General features: G+C 38.5%; 1 protein-coding gene across 8 annotated transcripts in view; it reads right to left on the bottom strand.

Annotated features, from left to right (window-relative positions):
* DTNB (dystrobrevin, beta) overlaps positions 1–25,767 on the bottom strand; it is a 304,675-nt gene that overhangs the window by 253,732 nt on the left and 25,176 nt on the right. For all 8 annotated transcript variants that reach the window (XM_011972686.1, XM_011972688.1, XM_011972690.1 and 5 more), the window contains exons 3-4: positions 25,504–25,717; positions 4,634–4,719 (exon numbers count right to left, since the gene is read on the bottom strand). In XM_011972686.1, coding sequence (XP_011828076.1) covers positions 4,634–4,719; positions 25,504–25,717 — 300 coding nt within the window. The remainder of the gene's footprint in view (positions 1–4,633; positions 4,720–25,503; positions 25,718–25,767) is intronic.

Here is a 25,767-nt window from a genome sequence, read left to right as displayed (position 1 = left end):
TCTGACTGCTGATAGTGTGGTCTATCAAAAACATGCAAAAAGATAAATAATATAAATTATTATTATAAAACCATTGTGTTAGAACCCAGAGGAAAACCCCTGTTATTTTGGTATATTTCTTATTTTCTATATGCATAGCAAATTTTTGTTTAAAACTATATTACACTTATGCATTTTGATCTAAAACCTATTTTTAAAGACATTATATTAAATCATGTGGGTGTCCTAAAACTTAACTGAGTTCTCACTTTTGGACACTAAAGATGTTTCAAGTTTTCAAATAAGTGTTGCAACAAATATACAAAAAACTTGGGGTATACTTCTGATTAATTCCTTAGGATAAACTCAAGAAGTAGACTTAGTGAATGAATATGAATCTTTTTAAAGCCTTCCTGAAATATACCATTAAAGTGCCTTTCAAAATGGTAGCACCAGCTTTTTAATGAATTTTAAAATAAATTTATGAATCGTTTGCTCCTTTTAGTGCAACCAGATGCAATTTGAATAAGGAGACTAAGTTTCTTCGAAAACAAATAGCAGAATTAAAGTAAATAAATTGCACAGTCAAATTAATTGATAATTAAGCATGTTTTAATACATAATGGGCTTTACAGTCTACAAATTTGTTTCCCTGAGTTATATTTTGGGTTTCTGACATTACTGAATTTTGATTGTGTTTTTAATTAAAAGTCTGTATTCCAATTACAAATCATTGGTATTTAGAATCCTGATAAAAGTTACCTCTGAATCTAGGACATAGTGTCTAATGGCCACAACAGTGAACCATCTCTGTAAATGAATGCTACCTGGAGACAGAAACTCTCTTAAGACAAATCTGAAAAATCTGAGAAATGTTTTAAACAAAAAGTACAAATATTTTTTCAGTCATTCAAATGCTATTTTTATACTAAAACAAACCAAAAACTCCATGTCAAATAAAAAAAGGAGAGGGGAGAAAATCATAGGAAAAATTCTAAGAAAGTAAAAAGTAGGAAGATCAAAGCCAAAAAAAAAGTAGAAATGCTAAAACATTCCATAAATGAGAAAACTTAATATAACAGGAGCATTAACAGAGGTAACAATAGAGTCCAGTCAGCAGAAGGAGGTTGGAGTGAACAAGAAGAACCAAAACAATGGAATAATTAGATAGGAGAAAGTGAATAAACAACCAAAGATCATTTGCGTTACAATACAGTGTTATTTCTCTCTTTTGGCTACACAATTATTCAGCCACCTCAACTAAGTAGGACGTTGCTGAGAACTAGAAAACAAGGAGGGAAAGGTTCTGAAAATAGTCAAAACTAACAATCATACTACACAAGCTCAAGTGCTTCTCTCATAACAATCACTTTAAATCCTTATTTTAAATAGAATGCTAAGAGGTTTGGTTATGACTTCTCTGTCTGTAGCATATTAAAAGTAGTAGGTCAGAAGCAAGGAACGATTTCCAGAGAGTGGTACACTGAAAATACATACCATCATATTTGCCAGTGACAAAGGATATACACAAATCACCGCCGCCACCACCAACAACGAAAAACTCAAGAACTGAAAAAACACAATAGTCTCAAAATAGGAGGAGGAGGAATAGACAAATCAAGCTTTACAATTGGCCCTAAATCCTAAATGCATCAGAAAATGGCATCCTTAAGAGATGAAAATGTTAAAAGTATAATCAGTGAGTTCTGATTTCTTTCTTTCTTTTCTCTCTCTCTTTTCTCTTCCCTTCCTTCTGTCTCTCTCTCTTTTCCTTCCTCCTCTCCCTCCCTCCTTTCTTCTCTCTTTTTCTCTCTTTCTTTCTTTCTTCCTTGAGACAGAGTCCCACTCCATCACCCAGGCTGCAGTGCAGTGGCATGAACATAGCTCACTGCAGCCTCCAACTCCTAGGCTCAAGTGATCCTCCTGGCTCAGTTTCCCAAGGAGCTGGGACCTCAGGTATGTGCCATGCCAAACTAACTTTTAAAATTACTTTTATTTTTATTTATTTACTTTATTTATTTATTTATTTTTGAGACACAGTCTTACCCCGTCGGCCAGGCTAGAGTATAGTGGCACAATCTTGGCTCACTACAACCTCTATCTCCTGGGCTCAAGCAATTCTCCTGCCTCAGCCTCCCACGGAGCTGGGATTACAGGCATGTGCCACCATGCCCAGTTAATTTTTGTATTTTTAGTAGAGACAAGGTTTCACCACGTTGGCCAGGCTAGTCCCGAACTCCTGACCTCAGGGGATCCTCCCCAACCTCCCAAAGTGCTGGGATTACAGGCGTGAGCCACCACGCCCAGTTTTAAAATTACTTTTATAGATACATGGTCTCGCTACATTGCCCAGGCTGGTCTCAAACTCCTGGCCTCAAGTGATCCTCCCACCTCAGCCTCCCAAAGTGCTGGGATTACAGGCGTGAGCCACCACGCCCAGTCAAGTTCTGTTTAAAATGGAAGGGGCAGGCCACATTTTAATACATTTTAAAGTGGTTTCCACCCTGGAAGATTAAAAAGTAGAGACAGGCTTCCCTGCCCGAATATTTTACTTACGTTGAACATCTCAATCCCAAGCCAAGATAATTACAGTACAACAAAAATAATGAAACAGACCTACAACTGGCAGAGAAACAACAATTTTTAGCATGGAAAAGATAAATCATACTTGAAATCTACTTGAATCAGAAAAACACAGTGATTGGTAACCCAGCACAGTCCCTATCACATCCATCCAAACACTATTGCAATGATCTGGGGTCCTGAGCACGCTGACATGTCACCTTTGGCTTGGCCCATGGGCCTTTGTGCCACTTCAATCTTGGTCACTTTGTGTTCCTCCAAAAAGTTCAGAAGCCACATCTAAAAAAACTGCTATCACCTGGATCCCTTCCAAACCGAGAACTAGAATTTCTGCCTTTTCACGAACAGTTACAACACAGAACTGGAGTAATTTTAGTATTCAATCAACAATTTACATTTGACAAAATTTTAGGTATTTACTATGTGCCAGGTGAGCTGGCTCTATGTAAATATAGTAGACTGTAAAGAAACTTAAAGATTCCAGAGTCATCTAGAATACAGTTAATTTTCTGGTAATGTATTTCTCTACTACTGTATTTTTCAACTAGTCTCCCCAATATTAATAAAGATGGTATATATATTCTTTATCTAGATCATTAAAAAATCAGACAAGATTACAACTTTTCTTTGTGTTTGAATGAAATATACTTTCGTATATATTCTATTCCTCAGAAAAACGTCGTTTTTATATTTTACAAAAATATAAAAGAAATTTCAGCCCAAATAATATTTTGAGATATACCATGTGAAAAACCTCACAAGAATACTTAAATAAAACCATAATTTTTATTACCAAAAATATGTTCTACATTGCAGCTAATTTTGAAATGAAGATAAACTGGATAACAGTTGATCAAATACATTAAGATCTTTCTTTGGAATAGCTAAATCTGTATCTAGTGGGCCATCTAGCTTTCCAACTTTCAGTGTCATAGTAAAGTAAGAAAAAGCACAAAAAACAAATACACCTCTGAAGTAATCTTGCCCAAAAACCTGTATTAATACTTGAATCTGATCAAGCCTCTGTATCGTTCAATTTAAAAAAAAAAGCAGGGCACAGAGGAACATGGCAAGGACGCAGTCATCCAAATCCGGGCTCACAGGGTACTGCGCTACCCCATTAAGACTTCAGCCTCAACCCCTGAAAGCTGACATCCAGTTTCCTACTCCGTGGCTACTGCTTTATGGCACTCTGAACACTGTACTGAAATTACATGTGTGTCTCCTGCTACAGCACCCGTACCGGGGAGCACAATCACATAGCTCAGAACAAGGCTCTGACGTCTGAATTAAAACCCCAGCTTTGCCCCCGGGTTAACTCATTGATAAAAATGAAGAAAATATCACCTGCTGCTCAAAGGAATTTTAAGGATTCCATGAGAAAATATATGTAAAGCACCTAGCACAATTCTTGGCATATCTTAGGGAGTTAGTAACTAATGACTGAATAAATAAAAACCATAAGCAGCAAAATTAAATAGTGAATTTCATCTCTTTTGATTTCATCTAATCACCTTCTTACAGTATCTAATGAATGGTGAAATGCCAAAGTGACTAATGGTTAAAAAAAATTAGCAAACAAAACAGGAATATTTTTTAAAAACAGGTCATCAGCTTCTAAATAACTGTGGCTGACTCTAGGGTAGTAAGGAATAACGTAATCACAGCAAACATCACCTGATGAAGAATGGCGTTATTAAGAGCTAAACCAGACCAAACCTAGTAAAAGCAATCAAATTTACTTTAACGAAAAGTTCTCAATATAATCATTTTCAAGCATAATTTTAATAATGTGGAAAACATTTCCAAAATAAGTTTTTAAATGTCAGCATTACGATTCTGAGTCCTTTCAGTTTTCTCACTAAAACACACTAACAATAAATTAAATCAACCAACTTTTCCATCTGAACAGTAGGTGGCATAACTGACCTACTGTGGGCCAGCTGCTGCAGTGAGTGATAACGGTCATTTTTTTAAAAGCTCAGTATAACATCATTCAAAATTCTGACAATATTCATTTAAAAGTCCTAACTTGAAAATGACATTTTTCAAATAATATGAAAATACTTACATCTCAATTTGTCCAGCATTTTTCCACCACACATGGTTGCTAACATAGCTTTAACTGAAAATACCGTCAACTTGCCTCGGCCCTCACTGCAAAATAAATTATATTAGAAATAATTGCTATCTGAAACCACAAAAGGAGTCAAATGTATCACTAAATACTGAGCAACCAGTAAGTTGATTCCTGACCTTGTCTGTTACAATTTTATCACATTTGGAAACCCTGGATTTTTTTTTTTTTTTCTTCTTCATTTGTAGAATAAGACTTCTCCTATGCTAGGTGGCGAATGCTAAAGCTAGCCTGAATTTTCTGGAAGTAAGTTTTAGAAACACTCTATGTAATTTCTATTGGCTATGTAGCAGAGGTCAAATGGATGAACCTGAAGTGAGTTTCCTATTAAACCCATTAAATCCACAGCTGCAGTTCTCAAGTATTCAATACTGAGGGGCCACCTGGTTTGAATATAATTCAGAAAGATAACCTTACATCAGGATATTACAACGGTTTCTTGTTACATACTAAACAACAGGGTGCATCTTGCTATGAAGATTTTATAGTACACTCATCTTTGTTTTTACTGTAACAACCATTATGTTACCACGTGTTTATTCTAAGAAGCTCAATCACACCTGTCTCAGATCTTCTAATACACCACTGTGAGAAAAGTGAAGAGGAAGGGATGGTAACATTAATTCTTCTTTAGGAACTGGAAAGATGAAATGCAGAACATAAATGAATCACCTAAAGTAATGCTGCACACCACCAGCAGAACCAAGATAGTATCACCAAGGCCTCTGACCCACAGTGTCCATGGCTTCACTCATTCAACTATGCCCTGGTTTCACAGCAGATAAAAACTTCACTAGTTGGTTGTTAAAGTTACCACATGTAAGCCAAGAATGTGCTTTTTGTGTTAATTTTTAAAAGCCTGTGTTCACAATGTTTCATTGTAACTTAGAGTAAAATACTTTTGCAATAATGAGAGCTATACCATCTTTGTTTTGAAAAAGCAGGTATCATCCTGTTTATATCCACTAATGGTCCTAATACAGGGTTTCCCATTTTCCACAGAAAGATCACACCTGAAAAAAGGCAAATAGCCTATAAGCTAGAAAAGTATCCGTGAAAACACCACAAGGAAATATCAACATTTGTTACAGCTGAGCTTTTAACTATTACATCTCCTTGAGTTTATTCGTAAAACAAAATAGGAATGCCCGCAACTAGCTAAAATTAGAATGGGTTTTTTAAAATACATTGTTCTTCAGAAATAAAGATACAGCTCCATGTACAAGGCAATATGGCACCCAGAAACAAGGCATATTCCTGCATCAAATATCTACTGCATTATGTAAGAAAAGCTGATGGTTATAAGATAGATCACTAGGTTAAAAGGAATGGGTTTCTAAGACTGACACAGAGCTTTTACAGTGGACTTTCTTTTTTTACACCAAGCACTTGAATGCTGAGTCTACATTTAAGCACACCCTACCTTATGGGACAAGTAGACTTTCCACTACTGAAGTACAAAGAAGGAAAAAAAAAAAAAACCATATATTTGCTTTCTCATCTTTTTTTGAAACTAGGATAGGGGCACATAACAGAGCTCTACCAATAAAATGCACTATGCTAGATTTCAAGGGGGGAAATGATTAACTTGGGGAAGCAAGGAACTCCAGAAGAATCCACCTGGTGGGGATGGCAGCAGTTGGAGCAGCCACATCCAGTGCTCTGGGGCAGCAGAGATAATGATTCTTGGGGGCAGCACCCAGAGCCCAGTGTCAGTGGTGTTTGGAGCACAAGCAGCAAGGTCTGTGGCCAGAGAGGTGTCTTCATGAGAGTTCTGTGTAATGATTTTGCACTATGTTCCTGGCAGTGTAGTTTTCAAGCCTACTTTCCCAGCCTACTTACAGAACCTGTGGGTCACCCTTTTAATTAATTAGCCAGAGATGGTATCTATTACTGACACCTAAGAACTCTGATGGATACAGCTTCTAACCTGAAGTAAAGTGGCCCACAAAGATGAAGCAACAAAAGAAACTATTGCTGAAGTCCAGAGTGGGATTAAGAATGCCTGATGGGCTGGGTGCCGTGGTTCATGTCTGTAATCCCAGCACTTTGGGAGGCTAAGGTGGGCGGATCACCTGAGGTCGGGAGTTCAAGACCAGCCTGACCAACATGGAGAAACTCCGTCTCTACTAAAAATACAAAATTAGACAGGTGTGGTGGCGCATGCCTGTAATCCCAGCTACTCAGGAGGCTGAGGCAGGAGAATTGCTTGAACCCAGGAGGCAGAGGTTGCGGTGAGCTGAGATCGCACCATTGCACTCCAGCCTCGGCAACAAGGGCGAAACTCTTTCAAAAAACAAAACAAAACAAACAAACAAAAACTTGTTATACATGTTGCAACGCATAAAAATTTCCATAATAGAATGTATACACACACACAAACATTAAAAATACCAAGGCTTAGGCCTAACCCTTAGAGATCCTAATTATTTGGCCTGGGGTGGGGCGCTGGCATTGATAATTCTTAAAAGTTCCCCAGGTGATTCAAAACACAGCCAGAATTGAGAACCACTGACCCAAAACAAATCAACTTTATTTAAAAAAAAAAAAAGAAAAAAAAGACACAAGAGGAAAAGGGGAAGTGCATTCACATACACAAAATAGCCATGAAAGAAATACAAATGACTATTAAGTGCATGAAAAGGCACTGACTTTAATTAATTAAAGGAAAAGAAATCTAAAAAATAATGAGATACATCTGTAAATGTCCTAAGTTACTGTTTCCAAAGACTGTCCTCAGTCTAAGTAGTGTGAAGTCTGACTTAGGTGAAATACATTTTTGTTGTTGTTGTGTTTTTTGTTTTGAGACAGGGTCTCCCTCTGTCGCCCAGGCTGGAATATAGTGGCATGATCACAGCACACTGCATCCTCAACCTCCTGGGCTCAAGCGATCCTCCCGCCTTCGCCTCCTGAGTAGCTGGGACCACAGGCACGTGCCACCACACCTGGCTTGAAAGATTTTTAAAGACACAGTTTAGCTACACTTCCTTTTATTTTGTAATGTAATATTTATCACTTTCATAATTGATTACTTTTAAAAGAATCACTTTAAAGAGAGAGTATATGTGCCCGAAAAAAGTAAGTCATCTCTCTGGTTTTCCATAATTTTAAGCTCTAACCATGACCAACATTATGCCTTTAGTTAATTCCGTATGGTATCATCCTTTTTAACTTTTCATTAAAATATAACGAACATACAGAAAAGTGCATAATTCATGAATGAACTTTCACAAAATCTTCTCTCATGAACATTTAAAGTTCACTGAATGAACTTTCATAAAATAAACACCTAGGTAACTAACCAGCACTCAGGTCAAAAGACAGAACATTACTAGCACCCAGAAGCACCTCTTTCCTAAGCCCACTTCCCACCGTGGTAGGTTCTATCCTTTTGGGGTTGTTTTGTTTTGTTTTGTTTTGTTTTAGACAGAATCTCTCTCTGTCGCCCAGGCAGTGGTGTGATCTCGGCTCACTGTAACCTCCACCTCTTGGGTTTAAGTGATTCTCGTGCCTTAGCCTCCCTAGTAGCTGGGAGTACAGGTGTACACTACCATGCCCAGATAATTTTTTTTATTTTTAGTAGATACGGCATTTCACCATGTTGGCCAGGCTGGTTTAGAACTCCTGACTTCAGGTGATCCACCCACCTCAGCCTCCCAAAGTGCTGGGATTGCAGGCGTGAGTCACCGCACCCAGCCTGGTAACATCTATCCTGACTTCTAGTATCATAGGTCAGATTTGCCAGCAATTGAACTTCATATAAATGGAATCTTACAGTATGTACCCTTTTGTGTTTGGCTTCTTTCGCTCAACAAAATATCTGCAAGATTTATTATGTTGTTACATATATTAGTTCATCCTGCTATGCAGCATTCTGTTACATGAATATACTGCATTTTATCCATTCTCTTATTAAGGGATATTTTCAAACTCTCTATTTTAAACTATTCAATGAGCATGACAAACAAAACATGAGTCACTGCCTATATTATAGGTAGAAATAAATACTTGTTGACTTATTGATATTCCTTACTAAAAGAAAGAAAAAAAAGCTGCTTGTGAGTAAAGGTGAAACCAATGGCACAAGAACTGATAACATTCTAAGGATTATAATACAATCAGCCCTCAGTATCCATGGGGGATTGGTTCCAGGGCCCCTGCAGATATCAAAATCCACAGATATTCAAGTCCCCTCCAGAGCTGGCCCTCCATATCCGTGGGTGTCTGAATCCACACATGGGAACCTGCAGATACAGAAGGTCAAGGGGTACTGGCAATGCTGAGGAGTCTGAAAATAACCTAGAGGCAAAAGCACAGCACCTTGGAAATACCTTAAGGAAGAATGCCATCCTTAGGATCCTATCAACTTCTAAAGTGATTATATCTGGGAACTGTGGCGCATGCCTGTAGTCCCAGCTACTCAGGAGGCTGAAGCAGGAGAATCACTTAAGTCCAGGTATTTGGGACCAGCCTGGACAATACAGTGAGATCTCATCTCTCAAGAGAAAAATAATCATACAGTAAAATAAAGTGATTATTGTTGGTCTAATACTTAACAAAGGAATTATTTCTTTACTTAACAAAGAAAACATCTCTGGAATTATTTGGATAGACCAAGCAGAAGAATGAATGTAATTATTTCTTTCTCTCTATACCAAGTAGGCCCTTTATCAAAAGAGACAGCACATTATCTAAGCACAGAAAAAGGAGAGAAACAAAGGGGGCAGAAAACTGTTCCATTCTTTTCACACAGAATTTATACACTCAAGAAGCCTGAAATGATGTTTTCGAATACGCATATTCATAGTCATTTTTTGCAGCATGTTTCTAATGGCAAAAGACTGGAAATAATCAAACTGTCCATTAATAGAAGACTGCTATCATAAAAAGAATAAGAAATTACATATGAAAGAAAATTATATGCAAACCAGACTAAGGGGAAAAAATCAAGGTATAGAACAAAATAATTGTTAGAAGGTTATCTAACAACTATGTTAAAAAAAGAGGGAGAAAAATAATATATTTGTTTGCAAATGTATAAACTATATGTGAGAGGATATTGAGAAAATAACAACACTGGTTGCCTCCAGGGTGGGAAGTAGGCAGTGTAGAGAGAGGAACGAAATGGTGGGTAATTTCACATTGTTAAGCATTAAAAACGCTTATACAAGAAAAGAATAAGGTTCTCAAGTCAATAATCTAACCCTCCAACTTAAGACACTAGAAAAAGAACAGCAAATTCAACTCAAAACAAGAAAAAGGTAAAAAATACTATAAATAAGAGCAGAAATTAATGATGCTGAAAATAGAAAAATAGAGAAAAATATCAATAAAACCAAAAGCTGGTTCTTTGACTAGATCAATAACAACAGAAATCTCTTGCCAGACTAACTAAGAAAAAAAAGAAGATACAAATTACCAACATTAAGAAAGAGGGGATATCACCACAGGTTCTACAGACATTACAGAAATAATAAAGAAAGATTATTTTAAAACCTTTATGTCCATGAATTCAACAACTTGGATGAACTAGACACATAAAGACTACTCCTTGAAAAACACAAACTACCAGAGCTCACTCAAGAAGAAACAGATAAACTGAATAGACCCACATCCATTACAAATTGAATCTACATTTTAAAGTCTTGCAAAAAAGAAAGCTCCTCATTCTGAGGGCTGTACTGGAGACCTCTAAACATTTAAAGAAGGAAAACCTGCATTTCTACTCACTCTTCCAGGTAATTAAAAAAAGGAAGAAACACTTCCCAACTCTTTTTATAAGGTCAATATTATTCTTTTTTTAATAATTTCAACTTTTATTTTATTCATTTATTTATTTATCTGTAGAGACAGGGTCCCACAATGTTGCCCAGGCTGGTCTCAAACTCCCAGACTCAAGTGATCCTTCTGCCCTAGCCTCCCAAAGTGCTTGGATTATAGGCATGAGCAACTACGCCTGGCTCCATTTTTATTTTAGATTGAGGGGATACATGTGTAGGCTTGTTACATGGGTATAGTGTGTAATGCTGAAGTTTGGGGTATGAATGATCCTATCACCCAGGTAGTGAGCACAGTATTCAACAGTTTTTCAACCCTTGCCCCCTCCCTCTGTACCCGCTCTAGCAGTCCCCCGTATCTACTGTTCCCATCTTTATGTCCATGAGTACTCTATGTTTAGCTCCCACTTATAAATGAGAACGTATCAGTATTTGGTTTTCTGTTCCTGCATTAATTTGTTTAGGATAAGGGTAAGGTCAGCATTATTCTGATACTGAAAACAAAGACATTACAATAAAAGACAAGTCAGTATCTCTCATGAAAATAGTTACAAAAATCTTGAACAAAATGAGCAAATCAAATGAGGGACAGGACGGGTGCAGTGGCTCACGCCTGTAATCCCAACACGATAGGAGGCCAAGATGGGTGGATCATGAGGTCAGGCATTTGAGACTATCCTGGCCAACATGGTGAAACCTTGTCTCTACTAAAAATACAAAAATTAGCCAGGCATGGTAGTGCTCGCCTATAGTCCCAGCTACTCAGGAGGCTGAGGCAGGAGAATCGCTTGAACCCGGGAGGTGGAGGTTGCAGTGAGCCGAGATCGCGCCACTGCACTCTAGCCTGGGTGACAGAGCAAGACTCTGTCTCTCAATAAATAAATAAATAAATCAGGACAAAAATCACAACCCAGGGAGCTTTATCCTAGAATATAAGGCTATTTTGACGTATGAAAACCAATCAATATAATTCACTATCTCGACAAACCAAAAAGAGAGAAAGGCAATATGACCATCTGAATAGATGCAGAGGACAAAATTCAACATCAATTCCTGATACTCTCAGAAAACTCAGGAAAAAAAGATAATTTTTTCCATGTGACAATGGACATCTTTAAAAATAATCATGGTGACTATCATACTCAGTGAAGAAAAACTGAGTGCTTTTCCCCTAAGATCAAGAACAAATCAAGAGGACTGCACCCACCACTCCTTGTCAACATCACACTGCAGAACCCAGCTGGTGAAATAAGACAAGGAAAATAAACAAAAAAAATACACATTAGAAGTAAAGAAACAAAACTGTGTCCATTCCAGGCAATATGATCATATGTAGAAAAGCCATAGAACTACTAACGACACTATAGTAAGTGAGTTTAATTAAAAATATTTTTTAAAAACGTTCCAGATCTGTATGCTGAAAACTAAGAATATGAATGAAAGAAATCAAAGATGATTTAGAGAGATATACTACGTTCATAAAATGGAAGGTTCAATGTAATTTAAATGTCAATTTTCTCTAAACTGCTCAGAATCCCGTTGCAATTCAAAGCAATCCTCTGAGGAGATGCAGGCGGGGGAAAAAACAAAACTGTTTTTCCTACTCTCTTACACAGCACTTCACTTCTGACACCAGATGCCCAGGGAGTTATTTCCCCACGCACCAAGCAAGCAATTCTTCAGCGGATACCAGCTGGATGGATGTCTATAATCTAATTCAAGTCTGACACCATTTACCTGGAGATAGCACCAGACCTCACAGGCTGAGGGCTCAGTCCCGCAAGACTTCTCCCCATTTCAGATATAAGTAGCAAGTAGCAGGCTGTCACCTATACTTCTGACCAACTAACTATAAAACTGGGGTTCCCATGACCCTTCCTTGGACTGATTAGTTTGCTAGACTGGCTCACAGAACTCAGGAAAACACCTATATTTAACCACTTATTTATGAAGGATATTATAAAAGATACAGATGAACAGTCAGATGGAGGAGATGCATAGGGTGTGTTTTGTGGGAAGGGGCACACAGCTTCCATGCCTTCCTCAGGTGTGCTACGCTCCAGGAACTTCCACCTGCTCAGCTATCTGGAGGCTCTCCAAACCTAGTCCTTTTGGGTTTTTTACAGAGGCTTAATTACGTAAGAGTGACTGATTATAGATTTGGCCATTGGTGATCTGCCTTCAGCCCCTCTCCCTTCTTGGAGGTTAAGGGGTGGGGCTGAAAGTCCCAGTTCTCTAATCAATCACATGGTTAGTCCCCCTGGCAAACAGTCTATATCCTAAGACTGGCCTCCTTAGGACAAAAGATGCTCCTATCACTCAGGAAATTACAAAGGTCTTAGGAGTTCAGGGTAAAGAACTGGGGTCAAAGTCCAAATACTAGAACAAAGATTCTACAACCTATCTACAAGGGGGTATCAGGAGCTCTGTCTCAGGAACCTGGGCAGAGATCAAACGTTAGAACAAAAGATTCTCCTACAACCCCTATCACTCAGGAAATTACAAGGGTCTCAGGGGCTCTGTGCCAGGGACTGAGGGCAGAGACCAACATGTATATTTCTTATCATTTCACAAATCCCAATTGAATTCACAATAGGGTATTTCCGTAGAAATCAACAAGATCATTTCTTGTGTATTTTTAGAGTTCTAAACCCATGCAAATCCTCAGTAAGGTATGAGAATAAAGTTACTATTCAGATGCCTAAACTCCATCCTGTTCTTGTTATGTTGAAAAAGTCCCTTGTGCTATTTTCATATGCATCCAGAGCTGAGAACCACCAACATAGAGCTTTGAATGCAACAGTAAGACTTTAGCTTTTATTTTGTTGGCAATGATAAATCAAAGGACATAATAAAAGGTTACAGAAAATTAATCACACTGCATTTGTGTAAATCTTTCTGGCTCCAAATCTCTCTTCCTTCAAAGAGACAGAACTGTTATCTATTCCTTGCTGCAGAGAAGGAACTGCTGCTATCTATGCAGACAGACGGGAAAGTATGGCAGAGTCCAGCATACTAGCAGGTCATACTTCCAACTCTTCATGAAAAGAGATTATCTCATTAATACTCATCCATGAACATTACCCAATGGATCTTCATGGGTACTATGATATCTTTACTTCTCTATATTATGATAATAATTAGCACTTGTACAACATTTTCTTAATCTTCTAAATGTTTCTAGAAACACTAATATTTTACAATACGTTGCATCCTTATTCAAAATATCCTTTGACTCAACCCTGTTGTAAATATTAGTCCTAGATTCAGAGATTCTCATATTCAAATACAGAGTAACAGATATAATTCTCAATTAACCTGGATCAGCACTAAAACATCTGTATTCTTTTCCATTCATTAATATTCTTACTAGTCTCAATGGCTGGTCTCTTATGAAGGAACCTGTTAATTTACAGAATAATCTAGAGCAGGCTATTTATAGTAAAAAAAGACTCATTAACCTCTCAACTAAGTATTGCCAGTAATGTGTGGTCCCTTAACATATCACCTCTGAGATCCACTGTTAAACCATTTTTCTTATTCACAACAGCCACGTAGAAATCTCCACACATAATCTCCCACCCAACAAACCACGAATCTTCTCTTCCCTCTGCCTGTATGCATTTTCAGGTGGACAAATGTATGTGTGCTTAACATCACAGGCTTTATTAAGTGTCAGAGGATATGCATCACAGCGTCAATGTGTAACTGAATAGGATAAACAGACTATATAAGCAGAGTGGAAGGAGTTTTAAGTTCAGGTAAAAGTAGAGGAATCTGAGATTAAGGATCATAGTAAACGTGAGCGGGATGAATTTACAGACAAGAGAGATTTGGCGAAAATACTTAGTGAATCTTTATGTTTAAGAATACACTCGGCCGGGCGCGGTGGCTCAAGCCTGTAATCCCAGCACTCTGGGAGGCCAAGACGGGAGGATCACAAGGTCAGGAGATCGAAACCATCCTGGCTAACACGATGAAACCCCATCTCTGCTAAAAAATACAAAAAACTAGCCGGGCGCGGTGGCAGGCGCCTGTAGTCCCAGCTACTCGGGAGGCTGAGGCAGGAGAATGGCGTGAACCCGGGAGGTGGAGCTGGCAGTGAGCTGAGATCCGGCCACTGCACTCCAGCCTGGGCGACAGAGTGAGACTCCATCTCAAAAAAAAAAAAGAATACACTCATAAGTAAGTACGCATCCTGAGAATGGGGCAGTGGGCTCAGGTCTTAATTACTAACCAGTCTTCCCCATTCATATCACTTATCATTTACCACTTTAGGTTCACAGCTTGTGCTATCAAAAGGTTTACACACTATTCAAAAGGAAATATTAATATAAACAAAAATATACACAAAAGTTATAATTGTATATTTAAATACAGTTACAGAAACTTATTAAAGAAGCCAGGCGTGGTGGTTCACGCCTACAACCCCAGCACTTTGGGAGGCTAATGCAGGCGGATCACTTGAGACCAGGAGTTTGAGACCAGCCTCAAACTGTATTAATAAAAATACAAAAATTAGCCAGGTGTGGTGATGGGTGCCTGTAGTTCCAGCTACACGGGAGGCTGAGGCAGTAGAATTACTTGAACCCAGGAGGTGGAGGTTACAGTGAGCCAAGATCACACCACTGCTCTTCGGCATGGGCGACAGAACAAGACCCTGTCTCAATAAAAAATTTAAAAAGAAACTTATTAAAGATTCCAGTATAAAATTTTAAAATTCCAGTATCACTTGGAAATTTATACTTTAAAATTCCAGTATAACTTGGCATAAAGAAATAGTTATCCGATAAAATTAATAAAGGGGTAGTCTCTACATCCTTACTTCCACAAATCATGTTACTTATATTTTTCCCTTCAAAAAGAAAAAAAAACTTAGCTCCTTTCTCTCAACTGATTGTTTTGCAGGCCAAACGTCAGCAGTGACTCCTCTGTGCAGAATGCTTTTCTTGGCACTGAAACCCCTCAGTCTACTTTAAGCCTAACTTCCTACAACTGCCTCCAAACAAGGCCAAGAGGAAGCATTACCTTTGCTTTTCTAATATTTCTTTAGAGCCCCAGCATTCTTCCTCTACAACTAGAGGCAAGCAGAGAGAAAACTGCAGCTACTCAGCACCCTGAAACTGCCCGACTTTGTTCTTTATCTAACTGATTCCTTCTTCTTGAAAGAACTCATTCTTGGTCCTTCACACAAGACATCTGAAATTATTCTGTATACACTGGTCAAGTTATACTTAAAACTGAATAATTAGCTGCCCCTGGCCACAGCACATGTCCTCACCAATGTCCATGTTTTCACTACTTTCAATGTAAAAGTCCAAGTTTATACCAGAATCAATTCTCTTCAAACAAGATTTTGGAAAAGATATTTAACCTGGTTTCATCACAAATAATGTTACTCACTTCAAATCTGGCCTACGAGAGCTACAGAGTTGATTGGTAGGTCAACATTTGAAATATAATGCAATTAACAGTGAATACTAACCCCTCTGTCAAGACACTAAGATGAAAAGATAAACAGGTAATATTTGTTGAGATGGTTAAGACAGAAGAAACTTGTTATTTTAACCCCACTCAAATAGAAGCCCTCCAGAAAATGTCCTCCTTCAGTAAGGGACATGATGATTCTCTTTCTCAGCCTTCTCTGCATGATTCATTTCCACAGCCCTATCATTTTACAGTCTGACAATAAACTATGCACATGACTTCTAAAAAGAGTTATTATCCAACACTGAGAAAACACCATTATTAGCTCTGTGCCAAGCTAAGCAGACAATGAGTCATCCTGAATAAACGCTGTTATGTTTTAACATGCAGGTACCTTCTGAAGCCTCTGAAGTCCCCACCTGTTCCCTGCGGATGGGAAATCATTCGTTCCAGGTCAGTAAGGTCTCAAATTCTGCCTTTCAATATTTAAAACTAACTTAATCTGGATGATGATTCTAGCTTTACACTATCTAGTAGGGGTTTGCTATTCAAATTAATACTTGTGAAAACAAGACTACGGGTAGTATTTTGTACTTAAGAACACAAGCTGTTTCTATCTCTTTAGCAAATGATTGTGGATGCTGCCAACCATAAATTTCTCACACAGAAACAGACTTCAACTTCAGAAACACTATTACCAGTCCGATTATCGTATGTAGCTAAAAGTAATAAGAGCATCTCTCTTTGATTTTCAAAAACTCGGATTCTGCCAATTAATCTTAATTTACAAAACTTCACAGTGTAAGGATGTTGCAATAATCAACTGCAAATCAAGAATCCATTTGGCAAATGTCAAACAGCTTTAATCAAGTAAAATCAGCTTAGAATATTATTCCATTTTATCACAATCAGAATGCCTGCTGCTTTTCATTTCAATCTTATAAACATATATAAATAATCTAGCATTATACTAATTGAGGAATGAAAGAAATATAAGCAGAACCTCTGCTCTCAAGGACGTCCATTCCATTTTGAACACTTACAAGAAGTTTACAACATTATGTAATTAAAGGCCAAAATAATAATATAAACAAGAACTATAAGTCATCAAAAGGATTAAAATGGGATTGGTGATAATAAGGCAGGCTACACAGTAGGTAAAAACTTGGGTGGAGGCCGGGCGCAGTAGCTCACGCCTGTAATCCTAGCACCTTGGGAGGAAGAGGTGGGCAGATCAGGAGGTCAGGAGTTTGAGACCAGCCTGACCAACATGGTGAAACCGCATCTCTACTAAAAATACAAAAATTAGCCGGGTGTGGTGGTGCGTGCCTGTAATCCTAGCTACTCAGGAGGCTGAGGCAGAAGAATCGCTTGAACCTGGGAGGCGGAGGTTGCAGTGAGCTGAGATTGCGCCACTGCACCCCAGCCTGGGCAACACAGTGAGACTCCGTCTCAAAAATAAATAAATAAAATAAAATAAAAACCTGGGTTGAATCCTCAGAAACAGACAGGATTTGGACAGAACAAAAGGAGACTGGGTAATCCCAGACAGATGAGGGAGCTGAAAGGGAACAAAACGCATAGCATTTGTCTGAGGAAAACGAGCATGTCATATTGGAAAAGAAGAGTGTCTCCAGGAGCATAATTAGAGGTTGGTGTGGGCAGGGAGGTAAGCAGTGTTATCATTAAACCAAAGGGAGGAGTGTGAGCTTAATTCAAAACCACAGGGATTCTTTGAAGGTTTCTGAAGTGGGAAGTTACATGATGAAACAGTGTCTTGATCAGATTAATTTCGAAGTGAGGTACTGAACGGACAGAAGTCTCTGGACTTGTTACTACTTCTCTCCTCTGTTTCAGAAAAAAACAAAGGCAAGGAAAAAGAAACACACTCAGAAAAAGTATTCCTCCTGCCCTTTCTTTTAAAAATAAATAAATAAAAAGAAAAGCAGCACAGAAGAATAAACAAAAAAAATTTCTGAAATATTAGCTAATGGTAAAACCCCTTGCAAGTCTGCATATTCTGAATTCAGAAGATTCTTGTTTGCAAATTAGCACAAACTCATGACTTCTCTTGGAAGAAAAGCTACAAGACAAAGAGTAAGGAAGTGATGGATGGCCGGTGTGGTAGCTCATGCTTGTAATCCCAAGACTCTGGAAGGCCGAGGCAGGAGAATTCCTTTAAGCAAAGAGTTCAAGACCACCCTGGGCAACAAAGCAAGACCCCATCTCTACAAAAAATAAAAAATACAATAATTAGCCTGTTCACATTGAGAAATAGCTCTGAAATTTTAAAAAGAAAAAGAAAATAGCCAAGCATGATGGCATGCACCCAGTAGTCCTAGCCACTCTGGAGGCTGAAGCAGGAGAATCGCTTGAGCCCAGGAGTTCAAAGTTGCAGTGAGCTATGATCATGCCACTGTACTCCAGCCTGGGTGACAGAGTAAGACCTTGTCTCTTAAAAAAAAGAGAAGTTAAATGTGCTACAATGGTGGAAAATTTTCCCACTCAGCACTAGGACTCTGGTCTTACTTGGCTGGCTTTTTTCTCATGATCCTGAATTCTTCTAAAAACAAGCAGGGATGTAAATAAATACTGTACACCAACACATGATATGTCTGTGCCTCCCAGGAAATTACAGTTCTGTTTAAAAATCACTAATGAAGAAGACTGTAACCTAATATTATCTTTTTTCAGCAACATCTATTCCATAATATGCTAGGCTGGGCAGATTAAGAATTTATGGAAGACATTTGCTTTTATTTAAAATGGACTGGTTTGTTTCTGCTTTGTTTTGTATTGTTTTGTTTTAAACATTCAGTATTAAGGGGGAACAATATAACTTTTTAAATGGATTCAAATTAAACTGCTGAACCAACTTTTTTTTTTTTTTGAGACGGAGTTTTGTTCTTTTGTTCTTATTGCCTAGGCTGGAGTGCAATAGTGTGATCTCGGCTCACCGCAACTTCCACCTCCTGGGTTCAAGTGATTCTCCTGCCTCAGCCTCCCTAGGGTTACAGGCATGCACCACCAAAAATTAGCCTGGCTAATTTTTCGTATTTTTTTTCTTGTTTTTTTTAAATAGAGATGGGGTTTCTCCATGTTGCTCAGGCTGGTCTTGAACTCCCGACCTCAGGTGATCTACCCGCCTCGGTCTCCCAAAGTGCTGGGATTATGGGCGTGAGTCGCTGTGCCTGGCCTAAACCAACATTTTTAAATGGTTGTTAGCCACATTTGCAAACTACACAGGAATTTTTTCATATAAATCCATCATAAATTATATAAGTATCTTTATACCAAAGGAATCTTTCGATTGTTCAAATTAGCAAGTATGTTTTCTACTGAGTGTTATTGCAGATGGTAAACAATAACCCTAGGCCTTTAAATGATGTGTTCAATACTATATTTCGTATTTTTTAGATTTAGATGTATTTCACAGATTTTATCTAAACCTAGTTTCATTAGATACATCTTTTTTTTTTTACCAGTTTGTTCTATTTTTAAGGTGAAACTTCATTCTATCTCTGAACCAACACTTTTGGTAAAGGCCACAGACTCATTTGTAAAACAGAAATGGATGAAATACATTAGAGGGAAAAATAAGATTCAGCAGTCAGAAATAAAGTATAAGAGAAATTTGGCTGGGTGCGGTGGCTCATGGCGGTATACAATCCCAGCACTTTGGGAGGCCAAGTTGGGTGGATCACTTGAGGCCAGGAGTTTGAGACCAGCCTAGCCAACATGGCAAAACCCCATCTCTACTGAACATACAAAAATCAGCCAGGCGTGGTGGCGTACGCCTGTAGTCTGAACTACTCGGGAGGCTGAGGCATGAGAATCGCTTGGACCCAGGAGGCGGAGGTTGCAGTGAGCCAAGATTGCGCCACTGCACTACAGCCTGGATGACAGAAAAATAAATAAATAAATATATATTTCTATCTTTGTACCTTGACTAACATGTCTTTATAATGACCAGGAATGTCATATTCAAATTTAGAACTGTAAGGCACCCCATACTCCCACATGGGAAGAACCTGATCCCCTTTTCTTCCCACCTCCAGCACACCCCATACTTGAAAGGACTTATGCACGCATGTGGACACTCTAGCCCACATGTCCAAGTTCTGCCGACTTGCTCAGCAAACGTCCACTCCTTGGCTAGTCCTTAGACACAGGGATACAACTACTTAGAAAAACAAAACAAAACAGAACAACATATACGAGGTTTGGAAGCGTAAGTACTAGAACAAATGGAATTTAAAACCAAGAATAAACATGTTTAAAAAGACAATACGAAACAAGAACCACAAATCCCAAAAAAGAATAAAGCAGATATATTATGTATGGAAAATACAGTAGCTAAAGAAATAACAGATGGAACAAACAGTAGGATGGCTCCAGAGGAAGAACAAATTAATGAGCAGAAAGGCAGATCAATAAACTCTTCTAAAAGGAAACAACGCTAAAGAAATTAAGCTATATGTGAGGAACACTAATAGATAAAGAGGAAAGAGGTAGAAATGCCAACAGTCAGAAAAAGAGAAAACAAAAACAGAGGAAATTTGAAGAAATAATGAGCTTCTGGTAATAGCACACTAGGTGATTCTGATCAACTCTTCCTCTGAGCAAAAAAGGAAAGATGGGGAAAGTTTTCAAAAATCTCCTTGATTATAAATTGTTGAGAACTAACAATTGAAGGTACCAAATGCAGGAGAGGCTGGATGCCCAGGAAAGTGAGTGCAATGGATGAAATTGCTTTTTCCATGTAAGTGATTTGATTCCAGAGGGGGAAGCAAAATTGCTGAAGTATAGAGTAATTTTTTGATGGTACTGTGGGCAAGGAAAAAGACATGGAGGCTTGGATTTGCCAAGGCAGAAGGGGTCCGTTGGTGGGACACATGGTCCTGCTTACCCTACTCTCCTATTACTTTGGCCTGAGAGTCCAAAAGCTTCACCTAAAGGTAATAGTGTCCAGAAGTAAACAGGTCCTCACAGGTACTGAATCAGAAACTGAATTGAGGTGATCCTGGATTGTTAAGGTCTCGGGGCACCTGGCAGAGGCAAACATACATCCTTTCTGGAAGAAAACATCATCCTAGGCCTCAAAGTATCCCTGCAAATAATTCTGCAATATAATATTTGGTATATAATAAAAATAATTTTGCTATATAATGTTCAGCCTATAATAAAAAATAACAAAGCAAATAGGAAATAAAACATCATGAATGAAAACCAGAAACAACAAATAGTACAAAAAGAACCACAGGAAATCTAGATATTAGATTGTAAGTGTAAACCAAAAATAAAATTCAAAGGCTCCCTGCAACCATCTGAGTGGACTCCCTCCTGGGCCAGGGCACTCTGAAATTTAACCGCAAAGGCTGGTTAAGGCCAGCATGGGAAGCTGGGAATGCACATGCCTCATGATACCCTCCAGCATTAACAACAACACAGACCTTAAGTCTGAGAAGAAACGTCTACAGTCTATTCTCTCTACAGTCTGCTACTTGGAGGCTTTATCTGTGTGATAAAACCTAGCTCTCCACAACTCTTTATCATAACTCTTTCAACCAATTGCCAATCAGAATATGTTTAAATCTACCTATGACCTGGAAGCTCCCTGTCCTTCTTCAAGTTGTCCCACCCTTCCACATCAAACCAATGTAAATCTGAAGTGTATCTGATTGATGCATTATGTCTTCCTAACATGCACAAAAGCAAGCTGTACTCTGACCACCTTGGGCACACGGTGTCAGGAGCCTCCTGAGGCTGCGTCATGGGTGTCTAAAAGAAGGGTACTTCTGCTTGGTGTTCATAGAAGCCAACTCTTCCTTAACCTCAACTTCAAAGAGGAGACATTTAGTAGAAGCTGCTTACAGAGATTCTGTGAAGTCAGCCTAAGGATGGAGCTGATACAAGAAGAGGGCAAAGCCACGCAAAGAAATGAAGCCAGAGCTCTGATGCAACCATGATGAGGGGCTGGCCTGCCTCTGGACCCCTCAATTTGTCAGCCTATACCCATGTTCTTATAAAAAGGCCATGTGGGTAGGCTTTCTACTACTTACAGCTAAAGACAATGGACTAATACAAAGGTTGGAAATAGAGGATTTGTAAGTAACAAACCTTAAAGGGTGAAATTGGCTTAGCTATAGAAGAGAAAGGAAGACCTCCTCTCTCTCATGCTGGGAATTGGGATATCCTTATAATATTGGTCAAAGCACCTTTGTTGCACTTTTGCACCAGACTGTATGACCACCAGTAGTATTGTACTGGAGAAACTGAGAGGGAGAAAATGCAGCTATCAGTGTTTTCACAACTCCTTCTGGCTTTCACTAAGATTCTACATCCAGGCCCAGGTGTTTTGTAAATACTGGTTTCTGTGCTTTTCAATGTTTTTAATTATCAAAATATAACATATTCAGAACTCTCAGTATTAAAAAAATTAGGTCTTAAGAAAATACTTAAGGAAAAGTCTTAGACCCTATTTGTTCCTGACCGTTGTTTCAGGGTCTTATACTCTATTATTATAATAAACAGAAATCATGTGGCCAAACACGGGGACTATAAATTTGGAGGTGAGAGAAGATTAAATAATTTTTGCTTTCAAATTTTAACCTTATGGAATTATGAAATACAAAGGCTGGAAGGCTCAATTAAAATAAATAAATAGGTTGTCTATGTATAAAAGGAACTCTCCAGCCTAAGTAATAAAGCGGCCAATCAACAAAAAGACTAACATTTGAAGTATTTAATGACAAAAGTTTTCAAAATTAACATTCTGATAACCAGATTCTTTCTTTTTTTCCAACACAAGAAGGTCAATTTTAAACTTCTAGATAGCCAAATAAGCTCTATCATATAAAGGTTTCAAAGGTAGTAAAGATGTGATCATTTATTCTGATACCATGGTCAATGTTTTAAATGTATCAAAGTAAAAATTATCCAACTCACTAATAACATACTACACCCCTAACTCTTCTTAACTCACTTTTTTTTTTTTTTTTTTGCTAGCTATTTTCAGTATGTGTTTCTACACATCTGCCTTCATCTGATTCACTGTCCACTTATTCTCATTGTCTCTCTGTATGTGTCTATCCTTCTCTGAATATGGCCCAGGATATCCTTGTACCTTCTGCTTCTAAGTTTGGTCTTCCCATTCTCCTTTTTGCCATCTCTGTCCTCTTCCTTCCTCTCCCCTCTTTAGCCATATGCTATAACCTGAATGTCTGTATTCCCCCAAAATTCACACATTAAAATCCTAACCCCCAAGGTACGGTATTAGAAGGTGGGACCTTCTGAAGCTGATTAGGTCATGAGGGCGTCCTCATGAACGGGATTAGTGCCCTTATAAAAGAGGTTCCAGAGAACTCTTTGCCTCCTTTGTCATGTGAGGATACCGCAAAAAGGTGCCATCTAGGATCCAGAAAGCAGGCCCTCCCCACACACAGAATCTACCTTGATCTTGAACTTCCCAGCCTCCAGAACTGTAAGAAATAAATCTGTGTTGTTGATAGAGTGCCCAGTTTATGGCGTTTTGTTAGAGCAACCCAGTAGGCTAAAGCGCCATAGTATTTAACTTACTTGACATAATTACGGAATCCAAGATTTTAATCTCTGCTTGACCATTTTTAGAGAGTAAGATGGTTTTTATTTCTGACTTTAAAAAATATTGTTTCTTGAGTTAATTTGTGTTGTGTGATCCGTGAATTGATTTATTGAGTGAGTCAGTGTCATGAAAAGGTGCTGCTTACCTATCACAGAATAACAATGTTTCCTAAGGGTTTTGAAACAAAAAGCCAGTTCTTGGGCAGGAAAAAATTAACTTATAGAGTCACTAACTTAAATTACTAAAAAATGGCATTAGAATTCTGGGACTAACATCACTTATACACTCTTATTTTTAAAATTCAGATTTCTGCTGGGCACAGTGGTGCACACCTGTAATGCCAGCTACTAGAGAGGCTGGGGAGGGAAGACTATTTGAGCCCACTAGCTTGAGACCAGACTGGGAAACATAGCAAGACCCCATCTCAAAAAAATAAGTAAATTTCTTTAATAATTTTCTATTAAAAGGATACAATGTCTAATTTGATAACAGCTTATAAAAATGGTGTGAATTTAGTGACTGCTTAAATTCTGATTTGGCTTTGACATTTCCATAGTTTTACCACTAATTAACAGACTCCTCCCTATTATAAGATATAATTAATAGCATTTTACAAATGTATGAACTCAAAGAAGGTCTACAGACAGCAAAAAATGAAGCAGAGACAATCCATTCAAATCAGATGGCCAAGAGTATAGCAGAAACTAGAACTCTTGGTTCGCAGAACATCACCATTTAACCTCTGTACTTCCACAATCAAAAATCTGTGCTTTACAATTTTGTTTCATTGTTTACAATACCAACTTAATTATCGATGAATATAAGTGCAGCAAATAGTGTCCGTTTCAACTGGAGTACATTTAAATAGTTTTCTTTTTTTGTTTTAAGATCTACTAAACTATGTTCTGCAATGAAAAAATTTCAAATAGGTTCCTACACATAAAGAGAAAATCAGTTTGGTCGGGTGCAGTGGCTCACGCCTGTAATCCTAGCACTTTGGGAGGCCGAGGTGGGCAGATCACCAGAGGTCGGGAGTTCGAGATCAGCCTGACCAACATGGAGAAACCTCGTCTCTACTAAAAATACAAAATTAGCTGGGCATGGTGGCACATGTCTGTAATACCAGTTACTTGGAAGGCTGAGGCAGGAGAATTGCTTGAACCTAGAAGGCAGGAGGCAGTAGTGAGTGGAGCTCACACGCCATTGCACTTCAGCCTGGGCAACAAGAAAGAAACTCCGTCTCAAAAAAAAAAGAGAAAGAGAGAAAATCAGTTACTATAGTCCAGTATTTGATGTTACAGAGTACAGATTAGCCTTCTGAACAAACTAGGCATAGAAGAAAAAAGAAAGAGGAGCCTTAGAAGTCAAATAGCCCCATAATCAAATTTAAAACTTAGCATTTTTCACGAGCTAGAGAACAGTTGTATTAAGGTATCTATAATTTTCCCAAACAATACATCTCAAACATTGTGATTCTCCACAATATTCCAGAGTTTAATATACGACATACTCTAGGACAGTAAGTCACTGTGAACCAGTTTCTAGAGGGGCTTACACTGAAAAATTTTTCTGTTTTTTGTTTGTTGTTGTTGTTTTTTTTAAGACGGAGTCTTACTCTGTCGCCCAGGCTGGAGTGCAGTGGCGCAATCTCAGCTTACTGCAACCTCTGCCTCCCAGGTTCAAGTGATTCTCCTGTCGCAGCCTCCCGAGTGGCTGGGACTATAGGCGTGTGCCACCATGCCCGGCTAATTTTTTGTATTTTTAGTAGAGACGGGGTTTCACCGTGTTGGCCAGGATGGTCTCCATCTCCTAATCTTGTGATCCGCCCGCCTTGGCCTCCCAAAGTGCTGGAATTACACGCATGAGCCACCGCACCCAGCTGATAAATTCCCTTTTAACCGTGATTCTAAGTTGCCAGCCCTTAGCAAGGCAGTATGCAAGAAGAATGACTCAGAGACAGGTGTTCTTAAAATGAAGTAAGCATGTAAGGTACTAGCCTGTCATATGCAGCAATCATAAAGTTGAGGAGGAGGCTGATAGATTGTTCCACACTAATTTGGTGAGTAGAAGGAAGGCGCTTGTTCAACTGATAGTAGATGGAGGAGATGACAGTTTCAAGGCGGGACACACTGATCTCGGTGGTATGGTCCAGTGTATTAAGGCCATTGTCTCGGAAGGCTTCAATCATGTTCCAGATATCAACAAGATGAACTAAAAGACAAAGAAAATAAACTGTCAACAATGTTAACGTGTGGTACTAC

The sequence above is a fragment of the Mandrillus leucophaeus genome, unplaced genomic scaffold (assembly GCF_000951045.1).
Source record: "Mandrillus leucophaeus isolate KB7577 unplaced genomic scaffold, Mleu.le_1.0 Scaffold13, whole genome shotgun sequence".
In the NCBI taxonomy this organism is placed as follows: domain Eukaryota; kingdom Metazoa; phylum Chordata; class Mammalia; order Primates; family Cercopithecidae; genus Mandrillus; species Mandrillus leucophaeus.
This window is presented reverse-complemented; position numbering and strand designations above follow the sequence as displayed.